The sequence below is a fragment of the Tachypleus tridentatus genome, chromosome 12 (assembly GCF_004210375.1).
Source record: "Tachypleus tridentatus isolate NWPU-2018 chromosome 12, ASM421037v1, whole genome shotgun sequence".
Classification (NCBI taxonomy): domain Eukaryota; kingdom Metazoa; phylum Arthropoda; class Merostomata; order Xiphosura; family Limulidae; genus Tachypleus; species Tachypleus tridentatus.
The window spans coordinates 103829021-103856399 of record NC_134836.1 but is presented as its reverse complement, the minus strand read 5'-3'; the positions used below and the strand labels follow the sequence as shown (position 1 = coordinate 103856399).

The window sequence follows — 27379 nt, the reverse complement described above, 5'->3', positions numbered from 1 at the left end:
GAATATTTCAGTATCCCAACTACCTCTTTCAATTTTAACTTTAATGATCGCAACTCTCTCGACTTACAAGACTTCAACTACTATTAAGACGATGCTCCCTCTCATGGTGGTATTTTCTTGTTAATGTTATGTGATTTGCTAAAAAACAACAACAAATAAACAAACTAATTTGTTGTTTTTTAGTTCTTTTGTTTTGTTTTAAATTCTTATTCCATGCTTTAAATTTTATCATTTAATTATTTAAAAGGGCATATCTATATTTTTAAAGCTATGAGCTAGAAGTAACTGTAATATTTTGTTTACACGTGCTTTATAATTTATCTTGTAACTGAAAATATCGTTCATTTATTCTTGCCCTCGTGTAGCTTTGCGCGAAATTCCAAAACAAACAAACTGTTGTCTGAAAAGTTTCTAGAAAGTTTTTGTGTTGCAACAAAAAGTAATTGTTCTGTAGATGTCGCCCTTACTCTCCCCAGTAAGTTTGAAGTTTAGTCTTCTCAATTTGTTACAGAGAGTTACATAATGCAATATGAACTAATCCGTAAGTATATCGCCGATCTATATATCACAAATAAGACTCTTACAGGTCAAACAGTGCTAGGCTAACATAATCCAAAAGACAAACGTAGCTTTATTTTAAAAGGATTTCGTATGTACAATACGATTATACGTGTGTGTATGACAACTAAGTGGAACTGTATTGTGAATACGAACCGATAGTGCGATCATATACATTGCTGGCCAAAATCTTAAGGACAATGAACATGAAGAAAAAATATGCATCCGAAGATCGCGGGCTTGAATTCCCGTCGCACCAAACATTCTCGCACTTTCAGCCGTGGGGGGCGTTATAATGTACGGTCAATCCCACTATTCGTTGGTAAAAGAGTAGCCCAAGAGTTGGCGGTGAGTGGTGATGACTATTTGCCTTCCCTCTAGTCTTACACTGCTAAATTAGGGACGGCTAGCGCAGATAGCCCGCAAGTAGCTTTGCGCGATATTCAAAACAAAACCCTAAAACACATTTATCTACCTTTGCAAACCTCACATGTTTAGTCACGTAGTGTAAAACTAACCTTTAAACTAAAACACCGTAAGTATCTCAATAGGTTGTGTTATTTCCTTCATTAGCTTTAAACTACAAATACAAACATCAAAGGTTATCTAAGTATACTGACATATGTAATTTTGAAATGAAATAATAATACTAATTTTATTTCATGGGGTATTTAGTGACCGATTAAGTTCTATGATGATATTTTAAATATTATATTTACGGTTACTGATATTTTGCTTTAACCGATGAACAACCCCAATACAAAAAAGTAAAATCACTGTTTTTCCAATGAACATCGGAATTGTTATTCAATTTATTGAATATTCAAACTGTGTCTGCTTGTATCACCACAGTGACTTGGAATATTACTTTGAAGAAAAAGAACACCTTTCCTCCGTTTGTGGATTTTTTTTTTATAATTTCGCATAGAATATTAGCTACTTTACGAAACTTTAACATAAATAGAACTATGCTTTGTACCTGTTATTACTCTAACAAGAGAAATTAGTGTGTTGAGAACATACAGTATTTACACTTACTACAGTATTAAAAGCGAAAACTACGAAAAACACCGATTTTAAGATATTTAAATAAAACGATAAAACAGCTAGAAAGAAACACAGATTTTTTAAAATAAAATAAAATAGACAAGCCCTAAATATATTTAAGTTCAAAAAGTATTTCCAAGTTTATTTACTGCTTGAAAGGAAATGCGTCTAAAGTATATTTTACACAACGACCACCTCCTTGGAATACGAACTGAAACTACTTTCAAGATAACAAACAGAATAAAAAATAACCAAATGATAAAAGCCAAAAAATTCTGTTATCGTTAGTGTAAACTTTTATAGCATATGTTTACAATCATTTATGATCGTGCTATGTACCGTTTTATATTCATCATGCGTTTTTGGTGTGTATACTCAAAACTATCTTCAGTTAACCGACAGAAAAACTGAACATGTTTTCATCAGGTAACTAAAGATAATTTTGAGTATACACCCAAAGAACAATTTTGACCTTCCTAGGTCATCATCTTAACCTGAAGATGACATAGAAAGGCTGAAATGCTGTTCTTTCCTTATCTATAAAAGTGTTAATGTCCATACCCGCCGTTCTGAGATACATTTTTAAGTGGGTTTCTGATCATTAAAGAAGTTTACGTCTGTTTTCACTGTTTATGAACAGTTAATGTTTAACGACTATATTGTTAATATTTCGTCACTTATGTATGTCAATGTTCTGGGTTATCTAGCTCAAATAAAATCAGTTGGCTGTGAGATTGCAAAAGGAACGATGAATATTGTATATAGGCAGTAGGATCTTTTTGAAACTTAATGTATTGTGTAATGTGTAGAAGTAGTACCAATACGTATAATCAGCATGAAAGATAACATATGTACCATATTAAGACGTAAAAGATATTTTATTTTCTTAGGAGTTTCCTCTGTAAATATGATTTATTATAATTCAACAAGATTAACACTATTTTCAACATCAACATTAACTTTTGCACACAAAAAAGGCATACTCACTTTAAAGGGAGATGTTTCTCAAGTATTAAGTTATAATGATAAAAATGTGTATATATACAAAAGTTAGAAATAATTATCTTTATATATATATATATATATATATATATATATATATATGTATACAAGAACAATAATAAAATGTAATATTTACATAAGTATATATAAAATAATCTATGGTAAATAAAGCTTAATCTAATTTAGAATTAATCTGCCTCTTTCATCAAATCCTGCCTTCTGACTTCCACATCTAACATTAAAACCACCAATGTGAGCACTTAATCTTTTATCTCCTCGTCTAACAAAGAAGTATCTTTCCGATTCACACCCAACTGCCATGTGAACAAAAGGTGTGGATACGGATATGTTTCCAGAAGTCGGAGATGTCCGAAGTACACGTCTTCCATAGTCCTTTGTTACTCTAACATCACCCCATGAAGTTTGTTTAATGCGAACTCCAGCAATGTTCCACACTTCATCTCCATTTCGAAAGGCACGATGGTACGCACCAACTAACGCATCGAAACAATCATTTAGTGCAACTGTTCCGTAAAAAGAACTCAGATAAAATATATCTATAGAAAAGTCGTAATCGAGACTCTGAAATCTTTCGGTGGTAGACTTCGTTCCTGATGGGTCAACAAGGTACACCAAACTGTGTTCCATTGAGGTAAATGTTATCCCGCGTTTAGTTATTTTGGCTAGTCTTTTACCCGTCTCTGCACTGACAGTGATACCATCTTGCAGAATACGACCACTTGGGTGTAGAATGGCGCTATAATCACCAGCATTATTTATAGAAGCGATGCAGTTAGCAGGAAAATTAACCATCCTGATAGCACGATCGACTGTGATGTCCACTCGAACGAAGTGTCTTAAAATAATTGACAAGGTTCCGCATGAAGTTACAAATGGACCACAAAGAGGGAATTTGTTAAAATCTTGAAAATAGAAATCTTCAAAATTGAATTCTGGTTCATCTCCATATCCGTCATGCAATGAAGCATATTGCATTGGAAATATGGGAAATGACGTCATCTCATAGTATGGGTAAGCGAATGGCTGCTGAGGTTCTCCCCATCCATCTTGCTCATACAGAAACGGACCATCTTGAACGTCAAATTCATTGTTGTTTGAATCGGTTTCTGGAAAGCAATTGTACAAATAAGGTTCAGTAGCAATCAAGGGGTCTTCAAATGGCTGTGAATAATAAGGTTGGTAACTGGGTAAATACGAATAGTTACACCAATTAAGGTACCGATCAAGAGGGTTACTAGTCCAATGGTTTTGCGACATTTGAAGTGTCAAGAGCTCATATTCTGACAGTCCATCAAAGCTCGGGTGCATATTTAAGTCATCAGGAATACAACACATGTAATTACATTTTTGCCTTCTCCACATAATCTTAAATTTCTAGACAGAAAAAAAGAGAAAAAGTGAATGTAAATTGGTGAACAAATTTAGCTAAGTTTAGATGCCATTTTATGCCTATATTAATTAAATAAATGCTTAAGTTTCATAAAAACTGAGAGCAATGCACCCAGGAAAATTGAAAATTGTACATCATCATGTTATTAAATACAATTTACGATAAAACAAAATGTTATTCTAAATATATATTTTCAAATAAAATAAAATAAACGAAATTCCAAACAATATACATGTTGTTCCAATCAATTCACTGCAAAAAATTAAGATACATAAAAACATGAAAGCATCTGTAATAGAAATGTTTGATAAATTGTTTTTATGTCTTAATGCGTCGGATTTTTCTCATATGTAATTTGGTTTTTAAGTGTTACAAAGTAATGGAAAAGAAAATTAAATCAAAACATAACGCTGAAATTACGACTGCTGCTGATAATTATTTTGAAGAGGAAAATTAACTTTAAAGATAGTTGAATACGTTAATGCTGCGCTTACAGTAATCTATTTTCCTAATTCCTTTTGTTCTCTAACGGGTAAGCGGCAATCTTACAGACTTCAAACGCTAAAATCCGCAGTGAACAGAGAGTGTTTAGTCCACTGTGTAGCCTTGCGCTGAAATAAAGAATCTAATTTTTTTACTGATTCAAATGTAAGAGCTTTTGGAAGCAATTTACTTATACAATTTCTGTACTGACGAAATAACTTGATTTAAAAATGACATATATTTATGCTTTTTTTTGTTTGTTTTTTTTTGCTGGTATAAATATCTGTAAATCAAATAAACAATAGCATCAAAACTCCTTTACTTGCCAGGCCCGGCATGGCCAGGTGGTTAAGGCACTCGACTCGTAGTCCAAAAGTCACGGGCTTGAATCTCTGTTACACCAAACATGCTTGCACTTTTAGCCGTGGGAGCGTTATATAATGTGACGGCCAATCCCACTATTCGTTGGTAAGAGAGTAGCCCAAAGTTGGCGGTGGGTGGTGATGACTAGCTGCCTTCCCTCTAATCTTACACTACTAAATTAGGGGCGGCTAGCGCGGATAAATCTCGTGTTGCTTTGCGTGAAATTCAAAACAAACCAACCAAACAAAACCTTTAACTGCACATTAGTTTAAGAATGTGTAAGGATTGTCCAATGACTGAAATACATTGTAATAGCACTCAAATGCACGTTACTTTATAGGATTGTTGTTAATATACATTCAAGAAACAGGTATTCATGACGTTAAGAAAACACGTAGGACTTCTAGAGTTGGAAATAAGGTGAAGCGTACTGCACTTCTTTTTGACGTCCCTATTAGCTCAGCGGCAAGTTTAAGGCTTTACACATTATAAATTTGGTTACAATGCCTGCTGCGGAAAGAGCAAGGAGAGCTCATTGTGCAGCTTTGTGCTTAGCAGAGGAAGGACTATTATTACGAATACAATAGACCCCCATCCTCCAAATGGTAAATCTGAGAATGTTTAACGCTAAAAGCTGCTTTCAATACCCACTGTCAACAGAGTATATATATACTTTATGTAGCTTTGTGTTTAAAAATAAACAAAAAGAAACCAGTTCAATGATTAGGTTAAATTTAAGACCAACATATAAGCGAGTAAGGTCAAATTACTTTTTCGAATATAATGTTCAAGAACCTTTGAAAAAAATGTACAGTTATTTGAAATAATCATTTAGTAACTTAAACTTAATATTTTATTTTGAGTTTATTTATGATTAAGTATTACTTTATTACAAGTTACAGCTTTAGTGTAAGTAAGCTACAATGTTTCGATCACGACACTAGTGGGATCATTCTCAACTACAAGTCATAACAGCAAAGGTTTTAGTATTTAAATCAACGTTCAATAGTCTAACAATGCATTTGATGAATGTTTATTTGTGTACTTGTAAATGATCGTAAGAGTAATCAAAACGTCGACCTCTGCTAAAAACAATCTTTTATATGGAAAAGCTGTAAGTTGTAATAAAATAAAACTCAAAATTAGCTCGACTATATGTTGTAATACATTTTTAATTGTATACTAGGCCTTAGGCCTATACTTTATTAGCATTACAATATTTGGGCTTAATTTATATTCCAACTTAGGCCTTGTTATAGACAAAATTTTTCTAACATTAATTTATAGGTAAAAGTACATAAAAATAAAAAAATAAAATGAGTTCCTTGTACGAAGTTTGATTTTAAAACATTGAAAAACATATCTCCTGAAAAATAAACCTTTAATAACAAAATGAGGTAAGTAGTTGACCTTTCTCAACGTGGTGTTTAAGTCACTACGTACACTTTCCAAAATAGATCAGTTACAATTCGATTTAGGAATCGCATGTTAATATGCTCGTGCACTTAACGTGTTAACAAGTATAAATTGTCTCAGATAATGGAATAAGAAAATTCGTAAGGAAAGAATGACATGAAAGAGGAGAAATAACTGTCGGTTTCTTAAAATATATATATATATATACTTTGGTATATGCTTTCACATTTATTCTGTCTTTTATTGCGAAAAGATATTTCAAGTTATTAAGTTCGTTTTCACATAAGTACTAAATGCCTACCATGACAATAATAAGTTGTGTGTTCCAATATATATATATATGTATATATACACACACACATATGTATATATATATGTGTATATGTATATGTACGTATGTATATATATGTATAATGTGTCATAATTGTGCTAGTTTTCATTGCTGGAATTTACGTCATTCCTATTATATGTATCCACAAAACATTAAGTAATGGTATTTTGTACTTTATTAGTTTAAAAGCGTTACTTATAATAAATGTGTCAATTGCAAATAAACGAAAGTTAAAACAGTGACGATGATAGTATCTATGTAGATCACACGTTATAGTTGCGTCGTTTATTTTATTAGCATCCAATAATAGGTTTTTTATTCGTCTTAATTCAGTTTAAGCTGTAATATTTAAATTGTACTTAAAGTTTATTTGCTTGTTTTTATGTTCGCAAAAGTCTGTTTAATCTTATAGTTCCAAATGAATGAACTTTTATCTCATCACTCAAAATAATATATGATATATTTAATGTGTTATTAGATTACAATGCTTACATTTATTCAAATTATATTAATATGTTTACATTTAAATTATCTCGTTAAATTTAAGAGTAAAACAAACCTAAGGAGAATTAATATGTTATTAAGTCTGGGGATTAGTGGTTAGGATACTCCACTTGCAGATTGGAAATGGAGAGATAGAAACCTGTCATCGAAAATTCTTGCTCTTTTAACATGGGGAGGATTTGAAATCTGAATGTTTTTTTATTGTGAAGATTGCTGCCCTTATCAAAGTATGGCTGCAGCTTTTCTGAAGTGGAAACATAGTTCCTTTTGGAAAGTAATTGCCTGTGCCTTTAACTGAATATGACATTTCATAGAAGACTTGATGAATGCCCATTTACTGACCTTATTAATTTAGCTAGTGTTGGAAATGGAGTATATTAACGTAGAAAGTGGAGACAAAGTGAGTAATAATTCTCGTACATTGGCTGAATAGTCAATTTCATCCAATTCTCCAGAAAGTATTTATTCTTTGAGGCTTTCACAGATGTCCTGTTGCACCATTTCAGTTGGCAGGACATTACTAAACTGTAACTACACCTACTTACTCTTCTGAAGAAATCTATGTAGATTGTTATGACAATAATGTACATGTATGAAGCAATCTGTGAAAAGCTAGTTTTGTAAGCGATGAAATGTAGAAGTTGAAACCTAATGTTCATGCAAGTATGCAATATCAATTATATTTTGGGTAGGTGTGATATAGGTGCATGAAACTCTATACAAAATCATTCATAATAGAAGGCTCACATCACTCTTGCAGGAAATATTTTGTTTGTTGGTTAGCAAAAGTTTAGTTAGATCAAAGTGAAAAGTTAGTAGGCGAGTTTAAACATTAAGGAGAATGAAATTCATAAACAGCGCAACTGGCATAACAAATGTAAGTCTTGTTTGATTTTGATGGATTACTTTCTACCTGAGGTTGCAATATTCTATAAGAATCCAGTTCAGAATAATTTTGAGCATTCAGTAACAATGCAAGATCAGTCATAGCATATGAAAATGCTGACTTTACTTCAGTGATGGAGATGAAAAGAAAAATCGTTTTGTGAGGTGTAGAAATTCTCCATTGTGTAGTTTGAATAAGATAGAGATAGAAGAAAGGTGTTGCTGTTAAAGAGCTTCAATGTTGGAGTAATTAGGCCATTGTCTGAATGGTTTTGGCCACTTATGTAGGTAAAAACACTGTTGTCTCACACCATTTCTTTTCTACTGGATTTGAGCTCTGTTAGTTCAGTGGAAATAATATGGCACATTACATGATACTTGTTTACCATTGTCATGGTCATAACAACAATTACAGCTAATTTAGGTCAAGCTTGAGACCTGAGGATGCTCGCATTAATCACTATATCACAAGTCTTATGGATTGCGCTCAGTAGGCAGGTTAGGCATGAGCACACGTAAACGTGCAGAAAGGAGCTTGACAGATGTTATATTTTCATTTTTCACATTTTGGTTCTGATGGCATATTTTAGGAAGAAATGTTTTGGATACAGACCCCTACAACAATCCTCCAATCTTGACAGAGTTCCCCCAACTTGTTGAAATTATTTTTAACTTAATATTTTGAATTCTGGTTTTTACTAATTAAAATTGAACTTGAACACATTCTGGAAATTTTGCTCATTCACTCTTATAATTGACATGTCTTACATTTCTGCTTTGTGAAGCCCAGAACCTACTAGAAAATTGTGGATGGAGTCAAAGATGAATTTTTTTATTTAGTTTTTTAATGTTCACATGTTTCTGAAATTAGGGTTAACACTTTTATAGTGTACATATTTATTTTTATTTACAACTGTTTGTGTTCAGAATTAGGATTTTATACACATTTATGGTGCATACATGTTTACGTATAGGAATATTCTTTCTACGTAATTTATATATACATTTTTGTGCTTAGTTTGAGTTCTTTTGTGTGCACGTTTTATAGTTCAATCCTCAATGCATACAGTTATTAAGCGTGAAGTGTGTTTCGTCTTTATCCGTGCATTTTGTCTTCGTACTTAAAACCAGGTTTGCTCTTTTAATAGAATACTTTGAGAATTTAGATTCAAGAATTATTATAGTAGTTTCAGTGGTGCAACATAGTAAGACCAAATGTTAACCTTTAGGTTTATTGACTTCTTAAGTGAACGGATGGTGCCTTAACTAGGTAAAGTAAATCGTTTATTTACATTAAAGAAAGGAATTTAAGTATTTGAGTTTTGTTTCAGTGTATAATTTGGTTAGCATTTGAACTGCAGTTTAAATATTGGTTTTAATTTTGTTAAAATGGTGAAGTAACTTTTGTACGTTAATTTCATTTATTAGATGTTAATTTTTACCTCAAGTTTAACGTTACCAGTTGTGGAGCGAAGAGATCATAATATCACAGTCCTGTAAAATGCCTCACAATCTAATAAAAGTGAACAACATGTAAGGCCTAAATGCTTTAACTCGCTGAAAACGAGTTGTTGAGGCGTAGTTAGATCAGTTTATCAACTCACGGTGTGTTATGCATCGAACTTGAATAACAGTCACATCAATGAATATATATTTGAAAAGGTGAAGTAACTGGACCAGCTGTCGTATTATGTAAATATCATATAGTTTTCAAGTTGTTATCCATTATGTTTCTTTTGTGATCCTTTTATGTTTGTATTGTGCTTAGTTATTAATATACTGTATGTTAAATATCGTTTGGTGTTTTTAAATTTCGTTTGTATTGTGTAAATTTTATTTATTTTACTAAAGTCGATCTGTAATACAATTGGCTAGTATAAATAAATTGTCTCATAGTTTACATTTCAAAATATTGTGCTATTTAATTTTAAATCAGTAATATGATTTTATTTTGATGTATTTTTGGTTTAATTTGGGCTTTGTATTGTTCATTATTAATTATAGTGTTTTTATTTAAGTAATATTTTTTATTTGGTTGTGGTGTCGATTCGAGGATCCTGAAAGTAAGGAGGGGAATACTTTTTTTTTTTTTTTTTACTTTTAAGGATAAATGGAAGGATTTGTTTTCTGTTTTTGTTTTTTATGAATATCGCGCAAAGCTACTCGAGAGCTATCAGCGCTAGCCGTCCCTAATTTAGCAGTGTAAGACTAGAGGGAAGGCAGCTTGTCATCACCACTCACCGTTAACTCTTGGGCTACTATTTTACCAACGAATAGTGGGATTGATCGTCACATTATAACGCCCTCACGGCTGGGAGGACGAGCATGTTTGGTGCGACCGGAATAAATGGAAGGAATCTCTAGAAAATAAATTAAGAATCTTTAAGAACAGATTATTATTTTTGCTGTTGTTTCCATGATACTGTAAACATGATTTTATGTTGCACAAGGTTGTTATCGGTTCGACGCATTTTTCATGAGGTATCAGTCTAACTCTGCAAATTAATTAAATTAACATTAACATTTTAAGATTAAAAAAAGTTTTGCGAAGTAGCTATTACAAGCCCGTAACACAGATATGTAAAATAAGTAAATGCATTAATAAATTATAAAAGGGTTTCATTTAAGATTATAGGCACCTTCTTTAGTAAGTGTCGAGGCCCACAATTTCAAATTAATTTTTGGTTGTATTTGGGTACTCACGTTTCAATCTGTCTGAGTAACTTCGAACTCCTTTTATTTAGAGCTATGTTGACCCGGCATGGCCAGGTGGGTTAAGGCACTCTGCTCGCAATCTGAAGGTCGCGGGTTCGAATCCCGGTGGAATGAAGCATGCTCGCCCTTTCAGCCGTGGGGACGTTATAATGTTACGGTCAATCCTACTATTCGTTGGTAAAAGAGTAGCCCAAGAGTTGGTGGTGGGTGTTGATGACTAGTTGCTTTCCCTCTTGTCTCACACTGCTAAATTAGGGACTGCTAGCGCAAATAGCCCTCGAGTAGTTTTGCGAGAAATTCAGAAACAAAAAACAAACAAACAAGTAGAACTATGTTTGGCTGCAAAGACAATCGGGCGAACTAGAGATTGGATAATGTTTCGTTGGATGGTGATTCCTTGTGCAGGGGATGTATAGTAACCGAAGACATTGTAATCTGGGAAATGTAGCTTTTATTAAACTATTTTAGATATAAGAGACGACACCTGCCACACATCCTTTCCTCTTGGCGTCACCACTGTCAGATTGGGTGGGTGTGTTATTTGGTAATCTATTTTATCTTTGTTTAGGTGTCGCGGATTCGTATGTGTCATTTAAGGAAAATAAATACTATTTTTTGCAACCTATGTAATATTTTATGACTCAAACATTGGCGTTAATTTTGAAATTAGAGTTGTTATATTTTAATAAAATCTGAAATAATCGTGAAGTTCATTATTTCGTAACTAAAAGAAAAAATTACTTTATTAAGGTGTATTCGTGCGCAATATTTTGTTAAGTTTCCATGCTGTTTCTGTCTGTAGTTAATCACGTTTACATCTCAAGACGGCTAGTGTGGGTATTAAAACGTTTATGAAAATAGAGAACAACGTTTCGACCGTCTTAGGTCATCTTCAGGTTTTGTGATGACCATATGTCTCAAGGTCGTCAACAGTTGCTGACCCCCGCTAGTACAGCGCTAAGTCTGCGGATTTACAACACTAAAATCAAGGGATCGATTCTCTTCAGTGGGCTCAGCAGATAGCCCGATGTGGCTTTGCTATAAGAAAAACAAACAGTTGCTAAACCTTTTAAACAAATAAAGGCTACATGTTCCAACCTTTGTTCTTAAACTTCCGTGTGGACTACTTGGAAAGTAGCCAATTCAAACAGGCAATATCAAAACACGTACAACTAGCTTGTAGTATAGGAAAGAATGAAACCTACAGACTATTAAAGAGAGAATAACCACCCTAGCAACAATTTATTAAAAAAAAATCCAAACATCGTAATTTGCTGTTTTCCAAAATCACCATAATTGCAGATTCAATAGAAACATGGAACACATATACTATACTATATAAGCACTTTGAACATTTATCTTTTCCGGCTCTCAAACGTTTTCTTTTCTTTTTGACAAGTAAACGACCCAGCAGGCACTCGGACGACAGTTTTTCTCGAACTGTATAAGCTCATATCATGTTTGCTATTTCATCTATGTTCATGTTTTGTATACAGCGCTAAATGTCAATAAATTGTTTTATGTGTATACATTGTCTCTTTTTTAGCTTATTATTGTTGTTCAGCCCGGTATGGCCAGGTAATCAGGGCGTTCGAATCGTCAATCGTTTGAGTTAATGGTTCGACAAGACCCTGTCGTCTTGCTTCTTTTCTTTCAGCTCCACTGATATCTTGGAAGTCGTCACTGAAAGCCTGGGCCTTCTCTTGCCCTGAAGCTCTCTAGATATTTACTTAATGCCATCAAATCTTGCAATAGGTAGTAACAGAACTTTTTACAGAACGTGAACAACAAATTCCTTAGTTTTTTTAAACATTTATTGGCGAGCGGGGCGAAGGGGGATAATCTAAGTACCTGAACATCCCAGTTGGGAAAGTGGAATACCTTTCCTCAAAACTAAATAACTGTCATTGTTTTTTTTTAACAGAAAAGTTACCGTTACTGAACTAAAAATCAGTATAAAACTACTTAAAAATTCAGAACTCGGGCATGATGGAATAATAAATATCGTTATAATGTGACGATCAATTCTACTGTTCGTTAGTAAAAAGCGTAGTCTAAGAGCTGGCGGTGGTGGTGATGACTACTAGCCTTCCCTCTAATCTTTCACTGCTAAATTAGGGACGGCTAGCACAGATAGCCCTCGAGTAACTTTGTGCGAAATTCAAAATAAACAATCAATATAATTTTTGGAACAAAAACGATTGTGAGAAATTAATTGTACTATCTATACTTTTGTTTATCTATGCCGAAAAAAATCAAAACTAGCTTTGTTAATTGATGATACATTGGCTAAAGTTGCTAAAAGTTTTCAAATAACGTAAGTGAAAAATACTGCAAACCTAAACCATTTTCAGCACAGTTTGTTTCTTTAAACATTACCAGTTTAACTATTCGTACGATTTTAAAATTTTAGACACAATTCTTATACACGAAAATCTTATTCGTTTCAATGCAGACGTAATTAACACAAATATATTCTACTATATTCAACAAAAACAGATCTATTTCGTATAAGGATGAAAATGTAAATAATAAGAACATTAAAATTATAGAAGTGACGAAGACACAACACATTTATTGAATACTTCGGGATATACACATTTCATCTTAAGTAAAAATACAAATAATCATCCGACTGTTAAGTAAAGCTTACGTACTATGATAAACATTTGTAAGGACAATTTTAAGATCCAAAGGGGAAGAGTATTGTAAAATCAGTGAGTGAACTTGGATATAAAATACACTCACACTCAATGAATCAGTAAAAGTATTTATATTGCTAGTGAAAGTGCTATTTAAGCTGGGGTTATTTAGTTCAATAAATGTTTCCTATAATTATCTCTGTCTATGTGATCCGTAACTAAAATTTTAAAGGTAGTTAGAGAGAGTTTGTGCCTATTAGTTTAACTGTGTGTATGTGGAGATGATAAAAAATGACTGGTTTTATAAGAAATGGTGTTGGCAAGGAAGGCCTTGAGCCTCAACATTATTCCTACAAATGTTTACTATAACACATACAATTTTATTTAACATTTAGTTGATTACATTGTGTAACACAAATTTTGTTCCTGGATAGTATGTGTTATTTCTTAATTGCTTATGTTGTACAAGTACAGAAAATGGCCATTATTCCCTTCAAACTTTGCTTTTGTAACCTGGATAATGAAATTTAGAAATTAACCTATTTTCTATGTGAAAACGGGCAAATTTGCACATTTTAATTTACATAAGGTCTGAATAAAACAACATGTGAATCAAGATTTACATGTATTTATACTAAAATTATACAGAAATGTTTAGAAGTGAGTAGTTTTTCAAGATTTGCGTCTGTAATGTAAATCACTTTCACGTATCAGCCCCCAAATATAGTCTCCCATCATGTTTTTGTTATACGCTCCCAGGTCACAAAAGCAAAGTTTGAAGAGAAAAATAGGTCTTTTCCATTTACTTTAGGCATAAGCAATTGGGAAATAACACTTTCTGCCCAGGAACAAGAAAAAGTAAACATTTTGTTACATAGTGTTATTTGTAATTATAATTTTGTGTTTGCTATAGGAACTAAATGTGTAAGTTCTGAAAAATTCAGTAAAAGTTTTGTTATTCATTACAACTGTAGTTTTATTGTTCAACATAAGACTTCGTTTTCCACGTCACGAATCTAAATACTTTTCAACAGTTTTACATTCAAGGAAATTAAGTTTAACTTAGCATTAAAATTAATAAACAACTTAAGCGCATTTTGAAAAAAGTAAACCTTAATCCCAGTTAGGTAAATACTTGATAGTGAATGTTACCTGATGGCTATCTGCGCTAGCCATCTTTAATTTAGGAGTGATATATGAGAGGAAAGACATTTAGTCAACACTACCGACTACCAACATATTGATTACTCTTTACCAAATAATAATGGGATTGGCTCTCACATTATACCCTTCTCCAACGGCTGAAAGATCGAGCATGTTTGGTGATAAGATCCGAGCTCTTGATTCTTGATCAACATAATGCATGTCGAGCGCCCTCATCTGTCCTAAATGGAACTTAAGATAATCAATTCCAGTGACAGTTCTAAAGATTTTAATGTTTACTGTTGTTTTATCGATGACATTTTGTAATTCGGCAATTTAATTGCTGTACTGGACATCAGAGGAATGCATCGTGTCCTCATAAGCGTTAGAAAGGACGTAACGCTTTTGCTAAACAGCTAAAATTTGTATATCAACATCGTAGATTATGAGTTTATTTTTAAGTTAAGATTTGTCTATGAAAGTATGATTTAAATCTCCAACTATCTGATCGTCTTTTGTTTCTTCCATTGTTGCAGAAGGAATAGTCAAGCGTCATTTGGAGATTAGTGTATCGAGCTATGAATTTGAAGGCCATTTAAAACACTCCGTAATTTCAGCAGTAGTAATTCTAAATTATGGATGGTAATATTGAATCATAGAGCTCTCTGACCTGGCTATTTAGCCCATGTACCACATGAGATGCTATTTAGGTTGAAAGTATTAAATACCTTGAAGAGCTTGCACAAAGTGTCTCAGTTTTATAATTTCTTATATTCACATCTTGTTGTTTTGGATTTGGTATTTTCAATCCGAAAGACATCTCATGCGATATACTGGTAAGCAACTATGTCAGAGAATTCTTAGGCTCAGGCACAGCTGTTCCTAACTTTGCTGGCTAAAGAAACAGCAAATAGTGAGTAGGACTGGTCGATTATTATGTATTTGTCTTAAAATAGATTACAGCATTATCTGTTTAAACTATACACCCCTTCCCCATGCAGCTCAGCGCGTTTATCAGCATACCACATCTCAGGTGTTAGTGGGTTTTACTGATACGAAGTTCAGCAGCTTATTCAGTACTTCAGCGCCAAACTAGCCAATGGACAGTCTCAGTTACTTCTGATACTTACGCTGAGTCATCAGTGTTTACATTTTGCTTGATTTGATCATTCAAACTTAGAGTATAAACAAAAATCAATATTACGTTTAAATGGTTTAAACAAAATGTTTGTGGAAAGTATATTGACTCATGGATATATCTGTCTATACACAATATAGGATATTTAGCATGATAGCGTTTGTTTGTTTTGAATTGTACGGAAAGCTACACGAGGACTATTTGCCCCAGTTGTCCCTAATAGTGTAAGACTAGAGGGAAGTCAGATATTCATCACCACCCACTACCAACTCGTGGGCTACTCTTTTACCAACAAATAGTAGGATTGACCGATGAATTATAACACCCCTGCGGCTGAAAGGACGAACATGTTTGGTGTGACTGGGATTCGAAGCTGCTATCCTCAGATTACGACTAGAGTGGCTTAACCACCTGGCTATGCCGGGCCGAGTAACATTCTATCACATTAATTTATAACATTGAATGCAGAACAACGGTGTACCAGAATAATTGGAACCAGAGTAGGCTCAGATTAAAAACTAATTATTTTATTCTGATATTGGCCACACCTGGTTCTACAACCAGTTGATTAAACACGAGAAAGTATTTGTTATGTAATTTAATTCTCCGATAAACATTAAACACGAGAGTTATATCTTGTTTGTACTAAATCTGAGATACTTAATATCTAGTAACTAATCTGAAAATTAAAAAAATGTCATTATAAACAAAGAAAGTATTTTATTAATTCAATAAATATTCAGAAACGTAAATGTATACATTTTAAATGATATGGAAAAATGAAACGGGAAAATGTACGATGGCTATGTTTTAAGATTACAAAAGTGTTTCAAGAGATGGCAGCACGTGTGACTTATACTCTAAGAAGGTGTGTGTGTGTTTTCTTGCAGCAAAGCCACATCGGGCTATTTGCTGAGCCCACCGAGGGGAATCTAACCCCTGATTTTAGCGTTGTAAATCCGTATGCTTACCCCTGTACTAGCGGGGGGCTATACTGTAAGAAGACTACTTACGATATTCAATCCAAAAATTAAATTCTTGCATAGATTTAACGTTTTTATAGTAGTATGTTGTTGTTGTTGTTTTGAATTAAGCACAGAGCTACACAATGAGCTATCTATGCTCTGCTCACCACGAGTATCGAAACCCGGTTTTTAGCGTTGTAAGTCCGCAGACATACCGCTGAGCCACTGGGGGGCTTACAGTAGTAAACGCACGAAAACAAACAAAAATTTACAGTTCTCAGAAATAAACATGGTCATTTGCTATAGAAACATTAAGGTTCAACAGTAGCGATCTTTTGTGTTGTTTTGATCGTGCATTTTCTTTACTTAGAAAATGTATTTTAAATTCGTTAAGCAATCACCATTTATTTTTACCTGCGATTTTTGATTGATAATATTAAAATATCTGGAATATCTAATCTTCTTAGAAACATTTAACTGAGTGTGCATAAGTATGTTAAAAGTACGAATTTATATTTGAGAAACAAATTTCCTGAGAGATCTTGATATTTAGAAATGCGTTCCATTTATTTTTTTGCTTGTTTGTTTTTGAATTTCGCGCAAAGCTACATGAGGACTATCTGTGCTAGCCGTCCCTAATTTAGCAGTGTAAGACTAGAGGGAAGGCAGCTAGTCGTCACCACCCACCGCCAACTCTTGGGCTACTCTTTTTCCAACGAATAGTGGGATTGACCGTTACATTATAACGCACCACGGCTGAAAGGGCGAGCATGTTTGGTATGACGGGGATTCGAACCCGCAACCCTCAGATTACGAGTAGAGTGTCTTAACTACTTGGCCATGCCGGGCCTAATTAATATTGAAAATATACTTTCAAATAATTTATGTTTAGAAATCATATTGTAATATAATTTTGCCAAATTAAAGGTGCAAGCATTACATTTGGCTTCATTACAATTCATACGTTTGCTTGATTTGTGATTAAAACTGTGTTTTTGTGTGTAACGCAGAAAAGGAGAGTGTAGATATTAAATACTATTTGCAAGAGTTTGAATAAAAATATATGCAGTCTGATAGTGGCCCAGTGTCTGGCTTTTCGGGGTATGGATTTTAAGTCCAAATTTCGCATCGCGATGCCGTTTAACACGCCATGCACTTTCAACTATGAATGTTGTATAAGAATGACAGCTATTACCTTTTCACGACGAGTGCTGCTAACTAGTTGTTTTGTTTGTGATCTATTTGTCAAAACTGGAGACGGTTATATAAATCTTAAGTGTAACTGACATGGCTATTTAGCTAATACATATCGACCTCCAGCGGTAACTACTAAAACTAAAAAAAAAAGAGTAATATCCAAAGAAATGTGTTCGGGTAAAAATTGCATACACATGTAGAATTTATGGTGTGAATTTAATCTTCACTCTTGCAGTGCCCTCTGGTGGTTCATAAGTAAGCTAGAGAACTGATAACACTAAAATCGGCGATTGATCTCGGGAGTTATCATAGTACAAATGGCATAGCTTATTGTGCAACTTTGCGTCATAAAACAAACTTTCTTGTGGGTTGTTGGAGGAAAGTTCGTTATGGTATACGTACGCACAGTACTGCATTAATTTATCAGTACGTGTAACGCACACATACTGCATTAATTTATCAGCACATGTAACGCACACAAAGTTGCATAACATCAAACTGTTTCTTTTTTAAGCCCATTTTAAGAGATTAGACATACATAGATTAATAACTAAACTGTAAAAATATTATTTCCACAATAAGCACAACACAGGATTATATGTTAATATTTCAAGTTGTAGCATATTAAACATTTTCTTATGATTGTTTGTTTGTTTTGTTTGTTTTTGAATTTCGCACAAAGCTACTTCAGGGCTCTCTGTGCTAGCTGTCCTTAATTTAGCGGTGTAAGACTAGAGGGAAGACAGCTAGTCATCACCAGCCACCGCCAACTCTTGGGCTACTCTTTTACCAACGAATAGTGGGATTGACCGTAACATTATAACGCCCCCACGGCTGAAAGGGCGAGCATGTTTGGCGCGATTTTCTTATGAAATGAAGATAAATTGTTAGTCAATGAAATAGAACATATTAACACATTCGATATTTTGCCCTTGAAATTGTCTACAATTTATTTTTATGATATACGAGGTCTGTTCAAAAAATACGCGGACTGACGTCATAAAACAAAATGTACTTTATTTAGAAGTTACAGGTCTGGGACCACTTCAAAGTACTCTCCTCCCCAACGCACACACTTATCCCAACGGTGTTTCCACTTATTGAAACAGTCCTGGTACGCTTCTTTTGTAATGTCCTCCAGCTCCTTCGTCGCATTTGCCTTAATCTCGGGAATTGTCTCAAATCTTCTTCCTTTCAAGGGTCTTTTGAGTTTGGGGAACAAGAAAAAAATTGCAAGGAGCAAGGTCAGGTGAGTAGGGGGGGGGAAGAACAGTGATCGAACAGTGATGTTTGGCCAAAAACTCACGAGTTCTGAGGGCTGAATTTCGCAGCAATGCGGTGCATCTTCAATTTTTCGGTCAAAATCTCGTAACAAGATCCAACTGATATCCCACACTCTTCAGCAATCTCCCTGACAGTCAGACGTCGATTTGCCCGCACCAGGGTGTTGATTTTGTCGACGTGTGGGTCGTCAGTTGACGTGGAAGGACGTCCAGGACACTCATCATCTTCAATGGACTGTCGACCATCCTTAAAACGTTCATGCCACTTGAAACATGTCGTACGATTCATAGCAACATCACCGTAAGCCGTTATGCATAGCAAAAGTTTCAGTCTCAGATTTTCCAAGTTTAACACAAAATTTCATAGCAAGTCGTTGCTCCTTCAGGTCATTTATTCTGAAATCCGCCAAACGAAAAAATCGCACTTGACTTAAAACCGCGTAGCTAATACACAAATGAAGATATCTCCAATCGGGAAATGGCGTCGCAATCAGCTGATCTGTGCGAACCTAGCGACACCAAGCGGATTCCCCTGGAACCAACTGGAGCCGCGCAATTCAAACAGTCCGCGTATTTTTTGAACAGCCCTTGTATAGTTATTTCGTAATCCTTACTGGCTAAAATGATAACAACAGCGTATATATGTACATATATTTAGTATTAATAGTCCAAATTAATGCATACGCAATATAGTTTCGACTTTGTTAATATTAGGTTGAGGAATAATTCGTGAGCGTTTTTAAATAATTTCATTCAAGCATTACATGCAAGACTATACAATACTTCAATGCATGAACACATTACACCCAAAACATTTATTATGATACTTTATTTCATGTAATACCTAGGTATAAAGTATGCATTGTTTTAAACGAAATTGCAAGAAATTAAATGCGAAAAGCAGATGGTGTCGAAAATGCTCAATTTTGTCCACTTGACATTCCATTTAATGAGCTGAAAATGAAAGCAAAAGTTAAAGACATATGAAAATCAAACACACCATCTATTAGAGCAAAAAATTATCTACCAACTGACATGAAATATTATGCGAAAGCGTTTCATTTATGAATATATTTTTTAACTTGAAAAAACGCTCACGAATTATTCCTCAACCCAATACAAGAAACAGAATGTTTAATGTAGATAAGTCAAGCATTAAAATATTATTTTACTATTTATCCTCATTTTATTATTTTATTCTTGTTTCATTTGATTTCGTAAAGGAATAAAAATGAAGTTTTCCTTCTGTATTTTTGAAACAACCTTCGAGATACCTGATTTATGTATTCCGTATACAAAGTGTTTAACGACATATTCTACTGTTTTTATTATTTTTAATGATTTATATATTTTCGGTAAGAAATAAATAACATTTCATATTGGTATCAGATTAAACGATTTGGTGATAAACTACCACAGATGTTGAGGGCGAGTGTTACTAAGTCACTAACGACACCTATATTCGTATAAACAAAAATAAATCGCTTAAAAATAACAGCAATAAGAAGGAACCATCAATAGCTGCAGCACTTAAAATTATTTTAGGCAGTATGAGAGTGAATTAATCTATGAGACCCATGAGACCTCTTTTCCATCTCTTATTAGTTATATGTTTGAATATCAGTAATGCCAGGGGTGGGGCGCGCGTATATCCGATTCAGTTTGATTACTCGTCAGGATCTCTTCCAGCCTACCCTCAAAATGAAATTCTTTTAGGCAGAGATAGAGTAAATTAATCTATGAGACCTTCGACATGGTCAAATAATGAATCGAAAGTGTTTGCCTTCCCAAGTCCAAAACTGTAATTAGATATCAAATCTGTCGAGAGATAAGGGAGCTATGAGTTAAATATTTGAACTTGACAAACTAGGAGCCATTCTATGAACTGTTATGCACAATAAACAGAAATGTTTTATTTTTTCGTGTTAAAACTTGCAATGACGTGAGAAACATAAAAGTGGAAACAAGTATCGTATGTTTTTTTTTTTTTTTTTAAATTTCCAACCTTAACATCACTTTATACCACACAAAGGTTAATCGGGTATCTCAGAGACACCCAAAGTTCAGCTCTTGTTGTCTCTAATTTTGAACTACTGACCCGTAGGAACGCAGCAGGTCAGTAGTATGCGCCGTTGTAAGGACTTTAAATCAAATAACTCTACTGACAGTATCTCTTTAAAGTGTATTCACAGATGAGTTGATGGCTTATCGGTACAAACCTTGGCCTTTTCCATCTGCAGCCCTGTACTCTTTTCATTAGGACACATCAACCCCGCTTATGTTACGATGTACAAAGGTTGTAAGCGCTTATTACCTTTACTTAACATCTGCTCTTTTTTTACCTCGTGAAAAATAATTTCACCACAATTATGGTTTCCTATTTGAAAAATAATTTAGCCATAATTATGGCTTCCTATTTGGTTTATTTATTGTCATAAAGATAACATATTTTTAAAGTGATAAAAATAGATTTTGTTGTCTGCTTTTTTAAGTGCAGTTTTAGTACTAGTACTCTTAAATTTAAATTAACTTTCAGTAGAAACGATATTTCTTAATGAAATATGGCTGATATAAAGAGGTAGAATATGAAACTTAAAACTACAATATTATAATTAATCCATACCTCATCAAGAACTTTGTCAGTGAAAAGTCTGATATTTCACATTGCTAGTCCTCTTCTCTGGTGTCTTCTTTCAGAATGAAAAGGAATAATGATCCTTTTCTATGAATAAAATAAAACAATCATCACCTGATATTAACACATAGTCTTTTTTTCTTTTCTTTTCCCAGACGTTATGAGTTATCAATTGTGAACCATTCACTCAAGAGAATATCTGTTACGTGGTGTGTAGCAGTCTTTATTTATAAGTTTTTTACATTAATGATTTTGTTTTGAATTTTATTAAGCAAGGCATAGGAGTAGAATATGTTTTTAAGTAAAATTGTATAAATATTAATTGGTTTTATTAGATAAATTAACATTCTTGACCAAAAATAAAAACCTATAAAAGCTAACACTAATCAACTTTCTACGTCATTGAATACATAATAGCTTTAGGGTTAGCACGACAAAATGAATTGTGTGTCTTTTGTTTTTTTGTTTCTGAATTTCGCCCACAACTACAGGGGTGCTATCTGCGCTAGCCGTCCCTAATTTAGCAGTGTAAGATTAGAGGGAAGGCAGGTAGTCATCACCACCCACCGCCAACTCTTGGGCTTCTCTTTTATCAACGAAGAGTGGGATTGACTATCATATTATATAACGCTCCCACGACTGAAAGGTACGAGCGTGTTTGGTGCGACGGGGATTCGAACCCACGACCGTCAGATTAGGAATCGAACGCCTCAACCCACCTGGCTATGCCGGGCCGAATCGTGTGGTACATGTGACGAAATATTGAGGTAGTTTTGAAGCTATGACCATACAGATTGTGTGACACGATAGGTCTTTGACTCTTATGACTTAAGTTTGAATTTGAAAAAAACAAAAACAAAACAACCCCAAAAAACCGTTATGGTAGAATATTTAGATATTTTCAGAAGTTTCAAAATTGGTTTGTTTGTTTTGGAATTTCGCACAAAGCTACTCAAGGGCTATCTGTGCTCGCCGTCTCTAATTTAGCAGTGTAAGACTAGAGGGAAGGCAGCTAGTCATCACCACCCACCGCCAACTCTTGGGCTACTCTTTTGCCAACGAATAGTGGGATTGACCGTCACATTATACACCCCCACGGCTGGGAGGGCGAGCATGTTTAGCGCGACGTGGGCGCGAAACCGCGACCCTCGGATTACGAGTCGCACGCCTTACGCGCTCGGCCATGCCAGGCCATTCAAAATTGGTAAGTCGAGACAAAAGGTAAATAAATACTAGAATAACAGTTTAATTATCGGTTTCTTCAGTCAATGATGTACTGCATTGTTATTATATGGGAGAATTTTTTATTTTTTTTTAATTGTTTACGATTCAATCAATCAAACGGATCGAAATAATAGTTTTGAAAGTCCACTATATAATTTCTAACAAAGTTACCACTCAGATGCTTACGAAAGGTGAACCTCTCTTCTTCGTGGGCATTCCCAGTTTGATCCTGAAGAAGCGGAAAAGTTCAGAAGCGCCCAGATTATAGAATTGTTCTCATTTTGTATCAAGATTTTTTGAACCTACATGCTTTTTAACATCATAAACGGTACCACTAGATGGCGACACAAGTAAAGTGATACTGTGAAAATCTGTTTAAACTGTTATATTTGTAATCGTGTGTGTTTTCTTATAGCAAAGCCACATCGGACTATCTGCTGTGTCCATCGAGTGGAATCGAATCCATGATTTTAGCGTTGTAAGTCCGTAGATTTACCGCTGTACCAGCGGGGGACACTTGTTTTTGAAAAGGAACTAAATCTTCATCACTAACGTTTACAAAGTGATTCATTCAGTCGATCATTAAGGGAACATTAATGTGCTGTACCGCTTTATCAAACGAATAACTATAAATTCATTTTGTTACCCAAAGTTTCTTTAGATTTTAATATACAAAATAATTGTTTACTAATATCATCAATTTTTTGCAAACACGAAGAAAATTATAAAATTGAAGATGGTTTGCTCTGATTATAATGAATTATGTATATATGCATATAATTCGTAGATTTTTCGAGAAAATATTCTGAAACATATTTGGATGGATTTTATACTAGTTTGAATGTACGACGAGTTAAAACGGATTTATTTATTGTGCAAGAAGCGATCATATACGAAACCAAACCTTGAATAGAAGGATCAAAATTTCCTATAGATCAAATCCATCGTCCCATGAGTTACATTACATGGAAGATAAATTCGATAGACAAAATTCCGAAAGGAATAATTTGTCATCTCAGGGCCGTCTGAGATGTTCTCCTTCAGTACAATGTTGTTTTTCTTGCCTTTCATTTTTTTGAAGCATGCCCAGGCTTGGATATTCAGATGGTTTCATTGCGAATTTTCTTGAAACTATTCGCCAGTGTAAGTTTTCGTTTTCCTTCTTTCATTCTTTCTATTTATATTTATTGAAGTGGAAATTTTATACTGGTATCCATCCAAAACATTTTGAATAGATTCGTAATATCTCTAACATAATGGGAACAAGCACTTCACAAGATCTTTATCTCAAACCGATTTATCTCTTCCTGGCTCAGAGGTAGTATTGTCAGCTCATAACGTTAAAATTCAGGGTTTGATCTCTGCATTGTGAACAGCACAGCTAACTCATTGTGTATCTTTGCGCTTAACAACAATAAAAATTTAACTTTTCTTTCGTAAACTGAAAAACACGTTAAATTATTATTTTTTCTCTGTGTGCCTCACCCCAGTGGCACAGCGTTTTGCCTTCGGACTTAAAATGCTAGAAACTGGGTGGGTGGGCAGATCACAGATAGACCGTTGTACTTAACTTCAGAAAGAAGTAGAATTTTTTAAATCTTTGAACCTGTCTTGTTACTTCAAACTAAGTGAACGATATTATCCCTTAGTGAGTCCCCATTAATTCAGTATCAAGACCAGTTGTAGTTTTGATCATTAGTGTTAGCTCTTATCTGTATTCATGCTTTTGGTAATGGAAGTTGGTCTTACTGGACATCGTGTCGATGTTTGAACTCAAAACTTAATAGGTGAAACTCATGCCTTCCTATTCATTCGTAGCAGTATCTTAGTAATACTATATATATTTTTTCTCCCCAAGTGAAACACATATTTTTGTTTTTACGTCAAACTAGACGCACTTGACACCCAAACAATGTCTTTTTTTTTTTTTTTTGCAAAACTATCTTCCAATATCCCTAATTTTGAACAACTGACCAGTCAACAGTACATCACCATCCACGCTAAGGTGTTGAACGCCGTTCTCATAAAATATTGTCAGCTTAAGCGCGAGGAATATTTTATGGCAACGCACAGACTGGAATTCGGCTCCAAAGTGCACATTTCTACCACAGAACCAAACCACGTCGATATTCAAATTCACAGAACCGAAAATTTCAAATGTAAATGTTAACCAACGTATTCCTTAAACCCACATTTAACACAACTTCGAACAAGTATAACATTTAGCCTAACCTTAATCAAAGTTTGGAGACTGCTTACATTGATAGTGAAAAGTGGGCTCTTCGTCATAAATACTGAATTAATTTTAAATATGTACCGTGAAATATTGAAAGTTTTATAAAACATCCAGATGGATTTATAGGATTCAAGAAAAGACACATTTAAAGTCTGGAATTCCCTTTGAAAATAATTGTGAATATAAGACGGTTTTATCGTTTTTTCTTCTTGAGTGCTTTCTTTAGCTATACCTCTGTCTGCCTGTCAGTCGAAGGATCCTTTCACAAATTATTGTAATAAGAAATTACAAATCAAAATTTGCTGCTGTTTTGATTTCGTTACAGTGCACCTAGCGTCGAAATTACTACGGCGCTTTTACCATCTTTCTGATCTCACGCAGGCTCTCTGAAGATTAATAAATATGTATAATAATATTTTATGCTATATAATCTATCGTTTTGCACATGAACGTGTGATTAAGGACTGCAGTTTTGTTTCACATTATCATGCACGAGTTCAAAGGATGACAAAAGCCACGGTATTATTATCATAAGCACTGAAATAAACATAACTATAATTCCTACGGGAATGCGTCCAGGCAAGAAATGCATTTTATCTACTAAGAACAGATAAGGTAGTGCTAATCCTTACGTTATTCGAATTTTATCTGATTCTACAGTGGAGCGCTGTATAAGGCAAATATTTAGGATTAAAACTTTAAATTACAGCAGAATTTGTTTTAGAAATTCTCGTTAATTAGGCTTGCCGTAAGTGAATATAACAAAATCCGTTGTTATTATTCGTGTGGAAGTTAATTCTTCTAGTGAATACAGTTAACTAGCTTTTGTTGAAAGTGTCACATTGGGTGGCATGGGTTACATGAAAATCGATTATTTTATTCTTGGTGACATGTAGGTCAGTCATCAAGAATCAACAGTTTTTCCGCCCATTTATCAAGACGGTAAAGTAACAGTCTCTGATGTACAGGGTGGCCCAAAATTATCTTTCCCATTTTAAAATGTAATAATTAACTAAAGAAATATAATAATGCAGTTTTCAACATCTTATAGCCCAACTCGAGCACTTTTCATTGATATATTAGTAGACGTTTATGTGTGCACTGTTAGTGGCTCTCAGCACGTTTTAATCGATATTCGATTACAGCCCACGTTCGCTTCAACATGTTCACAGTTACAATGGCAATGGCGTTTATTATTTTGGTATTTAGCTCCGTGATGTTTGCTATAGGTATGCGATACACGATTTCATTAACACACCCCCATACTTCTTCCTGTACTGGCGTCTGTAATTACCTTGCACTTCAGTCACAGACGTGGTTTCTGCAAGCCAGACGACGCATTGAGCGTCTTCTTTCTTATACGATTGATATTTTATGGAATAATACCTCTCACTAGAGTGAAAACAACAACATGATAATAAAAACTGTTTGAAATGAGCTACAAGGTGTTTAAAACTATATTGTAATATTTCCTTAGCTACTGAATTCTTAACTTTTATAACAGGAAAGATAATTTTGTGCTACCCTGTACGTTTGGGTTCTAACATTTTATGGAATTTCAAGTAGAAATGATGTGTTATGACATTTATTTGTTGGTTTCGTTCGGAATGCCGTGCAAATCTTCACAAAGGCTATTTTTTTAACTGATAGAACACCTGCGAACCAAAGTGCGGGTCCCGGCATGGCCAGGTGGGTTAAGTCGTTCGACTCGTAATCGGAAGGTTGTGGGTTCGAATCCCAGTCGCACCTAACATGCTAGCCCTTTCAGCCGTGGGGGCGTTATAATGTGACGGTCAATCCCACTATTCGTTGGTAAAAAGAGTAGCCGTAGAAGTAATGTTAATATATATATTACAAATAATCTTAGAAATAAATATCTAACAAGGCCACCTATCACCAGACAATAAAACTCACACAAGTTTTGGACTAATATGATGACATTAAAAGAAAACAAACATATGTAAAATATTTTTGTACTAGTTGATAACTAGTAAAGTGTATTGCTTGTATATACTGAACTGTTTGTTTAAGTGTAAGACTCTCCAAAGCTGAACATCAGCGACATTATACGCAACACAAGAATGTTAATGCGAATACATACATGAACTTTAGCTCTGGAATGGATCGGAGCAAGCGCAGATTACTTCGAACCTCATGTTGTATCATCATAAACATTCACCAGTTAGCACAGACAAGAGGAA

The 27379-nt window shown here is 34.2% G+C and overlaps 1 protein-coding gene across 1 annotated transcript; it reads right to left on the bottom strand.

Annotated features, from left to right (window-relative positions):
- Nucleotides 1-2406: 2406 nt before the first annotated feature.
- Nucleotides 2407-21883, bottom strand: LOC143235837 (uncharacterized). Its single transcript, XM_076474068.1, has 2 exons — nucleotides 21707-21883; nucleotides 2407-4002 (listed from the first exon to the last, which is right to left on the bottom strand). Exon 2 carries the CDS (start codon nucleotides 3988-3990, stop codon nucleotides 2785-2787), a length of 1206 nt encoding a protein of 401 aa, XP_076330183.1. The 5' UTR covers nucleotides 3991-4002; nucleotides 21707-21883; the 3' UTR covers nucleotides 2407-2784.
- Nucleotides 21884-27379: the final 5496 nt, after the last annotated feature.